This window comes from Triticum dicoccoides, chromosome 7B (genome assembly GCF_002162155.2).
Source record: "Triticum dicoccoides isolate Atlit2015 ecotype Zavitan chromosome 7B, WEW_v2.0, whole genome shotgun sequence".
NCBI classification, from domain to species: Eukaryota; Viridiplantae; Streptophyta; class Magnoliopsida; order Poales; family Poaceae; genus Triticum; species Triticum dicoccoides.
In genome coordinates this window covers 601197434-601203019 of record NC_041393.1, presented here as the reverse complement: position 1 = coordinate 601203019, position 5586 = coordinate 601197434, and the positions used below count along the sequence as shown (strand labels likewise).

Sequence of the window (5586 nt, the reverse complement as noted above, 5' to 3'; positions counted from 1 at the left end):
GCCAATCAATCTGTTCGAGCTAATTACTGGCTTGCTCTCTTTTATACTCTATTAGAACAATGCCCGTGCGTTGCAATGGGATATAAATCTTCTAGTACGTCGGCTTGTGATTTACCTGTCTATAATAATGCGATTGTGTAAATGAATGGCCATCAAATTATGCCTATGAATTACCTTATATTTCGATCCGAAGTTTGGTAAGTAAAATAGTAAATTAAAGTGAAATTGGTTCACAAGGTAAGTAAATTAAGTTGATTTATTATCATACAAGGAAGGTTGGACCAAGAGGTGGTGAGAAGAAAGGTGAAATAGGAACCATATTTTTTTTAAATAGTAGAGATAAACTATAGACACGTCCAGAGCTTTGTTGATTGTTTCGTTTTTTTGTATGTGTTTTTATTTTCAGATTTCTTTTATCTTTTTTCAGATGTTGGGTATTTTTCGGGTTTTTAATTATTGCTATTTCTTTGTTATATAGGTTTTGTAATAATGAGTGTATGTCTTTTCACTATTGTCAACATGTTTTTAATTTACACTGAATTTTCATTATGTAAGATTTTTTGTAAATACAAACTTAACATTATTGTATAATATATGAACAAGTTCTTTTATATATGGTGAGCATTTTTTAATATTACCGCATAATTTTATATTATGCAATATTTTTTGAAAGTACACACTCAACATTACTGCATAATCATATGATGATTTTTTAAAATATACAATGAAGTATTTTTAATACATATTGCACTTTTTATATTATGTGGTATTTATTTAAATAAGCACTGAACATTATTGTATAAATACACACTAAACATTAAGTTCGTCAATTTCAAAAAAGAATCACGAATTTAAGAAAAAGATGAAAAAGAATAAAAAGGGAGAAACTTAACGCAACGTAGGTCTTAGTTTGGGTCGATCAATATCAAGGGGTCTTGGGTTCTAGCCGTGCTCCGCGTTTTTTTTTCTGAAAGAAAAAGTTAAAGCGGGCCGGACCAGGAGGGTGTTGTGCCCTTTGCGAATTTTTGTTTCTTTACAGAAAAACCTAAAGCGGGCCGGCCCAGCGGGGAGTAGGTGTGTGCCCTTTGCAAAATGTCACTAATCCCGCCCATCCTTTGCCACATGGATAATCCTTGTTTGGGAAATGATCTGAAGATTTGATTTAGACGGGGATTACATAGTTTAGGGTGTCATCGACAGGGATTTCGACTTAAGGGTTCATTTCACCAAACCTCTACAAGCTCAGGGTTTAAAATGAACTTTTTCTTATTTTTCTGAGAATCGATACTACCGACGAATGGGCTTTGCTTTAACGACGCGGCTAAAGCCTGCCTAAGCGCCAACGACCGAGAGCCCAATAAAGGCCCAAAAAACCTAGAGGCGGTAGAGGCCTCCCTGACCCAAGCACCCACGTCACCGCCGAGCGCGTCCCCCCCTTGCCCTCGCCTACTTGGCTTCCTCTCCTCCAGCCGCCCCCGCCGCCACCACTCCGAACCACACCGCGAAAGAGAGAAACGCAGCTCCAAGCCGAGGACTCCCCCCCACCGCCGCCGTCCCCCCGCCCGCCCACCGAAGCTTGGTCCGAGCCGTACCCGAGCGGACAGGAAGAGGCGGCCAAGATGCCGACGGTGACCTGCAACGCCTGCAACGCGGCGTTCGAGGAGGAGGAGGAGCAGCGCCTCCACTACCGCTCGGAGTGGCACCGCTACAACCTCAAGCGCAAGGTAGTATGCCGACGGTGGTAGTATGCTTGCCACCGTCTTCCCCGCGCCGGTCCGGCGCGATTGGTTGTTTATGTGCTGTTAGGGTTCGTGTTAGGTAGCAGCAGATGGTGCGTTCCGCAGGGGATATGAATGGGTATCTGATGCGTTGTGCGCTTCTGGAGCGGAGATTATGATGCCCAGTAGGCCTACCCAAACGCTTCCCCTGCGAATTTTTATTGCTTGTTTTGTTAGGTTTAGTCGTCTGGCTCGTGTTAGTGCTCATGGATGATCAGAACGAGTTTTTTTTTGCTCATTGTTTTGAGTTAACTGGAGGCACTAGATTGCAGGGCTAGCATTTTAATTTGTAATTTTAGGTATACTCTACACTGTCAACTTAAGAAAGGAGGCTATGTGCAAGCTTCCCACTCTGCTTTGGTTAAGATCGTAGCTGTGATTTGTCTTTTGGAATGCGCCGATCTGTTCCTAGAAGAAATTTTATACAGGCCTGCTTTGTTCATGAGACGATGCCCTGCAGCTTGTCCCTGCTGTAGATTACACACCTGGTATTTTGTAAGAGGACAAGGGAGAATTATCTTACTCATTGGAGAAGAAACTGTACCCGTTATCTGTAGCGGACATTGTGGTAGGCATGTTTAGTTGAACAGAAATGAAGGCAAGTCAATTTAATTGTCTGTTTCCAGATACTCCGTTAGCTGACGATTAAACCCTACACAGAGGGAAACTTGCTGTTGTATTTCTATATAATCAACTTGGCAACTGTACTTGTAGCACATTCCTGGGAAGTCATAGTTAAAAAAGGCGCGCCTAAGCGAGCGCTTAAGTGCGCCTAGGCTCTAGGCGCTAGCAAAACGCCTAGCGCATAACTGCGCTTAATCTACGCATAATTGCGCATAAGCATGCGCTTTGGTCAGAAAAGCACAAGGCGGTGGCAAAATGCACAATTAATGCCTAGCGCTTTTTTGAACTATCCTGGGAACTGTTTGATTTTGTTTCTTCTTGCTTACCTCAGTGCTGCATTTCTGTTCTGCATCATTTTGACATTCAGTGTTTGTCAGGTGGCTGGAGTTCCTGGAGTTACTGAGGCTCTGTTTATTGCTAGACAAACTGTTTTAGCAGAGGGAAGCAACTCTACCGTTGCTCCTCCGATGTCTTACAGCTGTGCTCTTTGTGGAAAAGGCTACAGGAGTGCAAAAGCTCATGCCCAACATCTCACCACTCGATCGCATCTCTTGAGAGCTTCTCAGGAGCCCAATGCCTCCACTGCTGCAGTAGTCAAGCCACTTCCTGAGCGAGTCCCTCGTAGAGCCCCCTCTGCAATGGAAGAAGATGAAGATGAAGATGAGGATGAGGATGAGGAGGAAGAGTGGGTTGAAGTGGACCCAAGTGAGCTGGAGTCTACCTCAAACATGCAAGTTGATGAGGACTCTAAATCAGATGATGAGATGGCTGATCTTGAAATGTTGGATCCCTCGGTCTGCTTCATGTGTGATCTCAAGCATGACAACATAGAGGACTGCATGATCCATATGCACAAGAAGCATGGTTTCTTCATACCTGACAGTGAATACTTGAAAGATCCCAATGGCCTTCTTATATATGTCGGACTGAAGGTAGGCATTTTCCCACCAGTACTAATGGTTCATGTTCGCTAGTTGCATGTTTTTTAACATCATATTGTATTGGTTATTCTGCCTGCAGGTGAAGCGTGACTTTATGTGCCTCTACTGCAATGACAGATGCCAGCCTTTTCAAAGTCTTGAGGCTGTCAGGAAGCATATGGATGCAAAAGGTCACTGCAAATTACGTTATGGAGATGGTGGGGAGGATGAAGATGCTGACCTTGAGGATTTCTACGATTACAGCAGCAGGTTTGTACTGTGCTAAACTTGTACTGTTCTTACAAAATTGTTAGTAACCACCTTCTTGTTTCCTGTAATGAGATCATAGTTTTGATAACATTAGGGTTTCAGTTTGGGCTTCTGAGGGCTTTTTCTTTTGAGACACCCTGTTGGAGAACTACTCATCTTAGCATATGTTCTTCAAATTCTAGAATTTGTGCTCTTTGCGTTGGCTCTTGCATTTCTGTTGTTCCATGAATGCTTGGAAGCAGGAATGCTGTTGAGAATTGTATTATGTTAATTAGCCATTTATGTTGGGATGGTTTGTGGACAAAAGTAAATATAATCTGAAATGCTTAATGGTTTTAATAGTTTCTTCGTCTGTCCACTGAATTGTATTGCCCTCCGTCCCAAATTAGTTGTCTTAGTGTTAGGGAGTACCTAACACTAAAACGTGTGTAGATACATCCGTATCTTGACAAATCTAAGACAATTGATTCGGGATGGAGGGACTAGTTATCTGTGTTGGATATTAAGTACTCCTTTAATGGTGAATGCATGGAGTCTGCACACATCGAACACCTAATGACATGGTTATGTTTCCATTACAGCTATGTTGATGTGGAGGGCAAGCAGTTGGTTGCTGCGGGTGACATGGACAACAGCATTGAACTGGGAGGTGGTGGGTCCGAGCTCGTGATCACAAGCAAGAGCGAGAAGGGGAGACGCGTGACGACTCTTGGTTCCCGAGAGTTCATTCGCTACTACCGCCAGAAGCCACGTCCTTCGGTTGCAGCAGACCGTGCTCTTGCGCTTTCCCTGGCTTCCAGGTCTGAATCCCGTATTCTTCATCCTATCCATTCAAGTATCTTTGTCGTGTTGCATTTGTAAAATGCCGAGACCCTTATGCTTAATGGCGTTTCTGGTCCCCTTTTTCAGCTACAAGAGCATGGGTTTGGTGACGGTCCAGTCCAAGGAGCAGATGGTGAGGCTGAAGGTGCTCCGAGCGATGAACAAGAGCGGGGTGGAGACGATGAGGACCAAGATCGGGATGAAGAGCAACGTGATCCGCAACCTGCCCAAGAACGTCCCGTACTAGTCGTGACGCCCACTCTCCCTGTAGGGAGCAATCAGTCCGTGGAGCTCCAGCACTACTTACTGCCCTCGCGGCCATTGGTGTGTTTTGTCGATGATATCTATCTAGAATAATGGCGTCCTTTGTCGAAGTTTTGTGTGGCTGCTGGTATCGACACTATTATTTACATTGCACAGCCCAGTTGAACCTATGACTAGTCTCATGGTGATGGGGAGACTGACTAAACTGTATGCAGCGTAAGGTATGACTTGTCGAGAAAATGATATATGGCCCTGTTGGATTCCGTTTTGAGTCTTGAGCTTGAACGATCTTCGCCGAGGTAGACCGAGAGGTGGACAGGTTGCTTCAGTATGATCCCACGTGACACTTGCAGATGAAATGTAGCTGGAGGTCAGGGTCTCCTCACCTAACGCTGGTACTATGGAGTGGTGACCGGGCCGTGTGAAGTTTTACCGCCACCCATTTCTTCCACATACTAAACTCAGGTAGCCTGCGTCCACATTTCATACCCGATGGCAGTAGAGTAAGAGGTAGCAGGTGTGAATTTCGCGTTTGTGGTTGAGTTGTAACGGAGTCTTGCTTTCTTTTTTCAATTGGCATATGCCATGTTCTTCCTCCACACGTCAACCGTCTAGCCATCCTTTTCCCATCTTATTATTCTGCTCTGCGCGCAAAACGCTTTCATATTCTCCCACACACAATCTCACTGCCTACGCAAAACGCATTTGACGATTCCGTGGGAACATTCCCGGAGCAGGTTAATTTACTCCCGTCTCTCTAAAGTAGTGCATGTTTCAAATGTGCCTTCGAATATGAATTGCACAAACATGGCCCTGTCCTTAATTCAACAGTAATGTTATGACAACATCTACAACCAGACCATCCAAATCACCCTACAGGGCACCTTAAACTGGCTAGTTCTATATAT

The 5586-nt window shown here is 44.3% G+C and overlaps 1 protein-coding gene across 1 annotated transcript; it reads left to right on the top strand.

The window, feature by feature from the left end:
- The first annotated feature begins 1444 nt into the window (after positions 1-1444).
- On the top strand, positions 1445-4941 carry LOC119336688 (cytoplasmic 60S subunit biogenesis factor REI1 homolog 1-like). Its single transcript, XM_037608760.1, has 5 exons — positions 1445-1724; positions 2780-3334; positions 3423-3592; positions 4174-4392; positions 4502-4941. Exons 1-5 carry the CDS (start codon positions 1620-1622, stop codon positions 4659-4661), a joined length of 1209 nt encoding a protein of 402 aa, XP_037464657.1. The 5' UTR covers positions 1445-1619; the 3' UTR covers positions 4662-4941.
- Positions 4942-5586: the final 645 nt, after the last annotated feature.

Excerpts from the sequence above, each read along its gene's own strand:
- LOC119336688 (XM_037608760.1), top strand. The coding sequence starts at position 1,620 with ATGCCGACGGTGACCTGCAACGCCTGCAACGCGGCGTTCGAGGAGGAG. Across the intron at positions 3,593-4,173 it reads TTCTACGATTACAGCAGCAG|CTATGTTGATGTGGAGGGCA; the intron begins GTTTGTACTGTG and ends TTTCCATTACAG. Across the intron at positions 4,393-4,501 it reads GCGCTTTCCCTGGCTTCCAG|CTACAAGAGCATGGGTTTGG; the intron begins GTCTGAATCCCG and ends CCCCTTTTTCAG.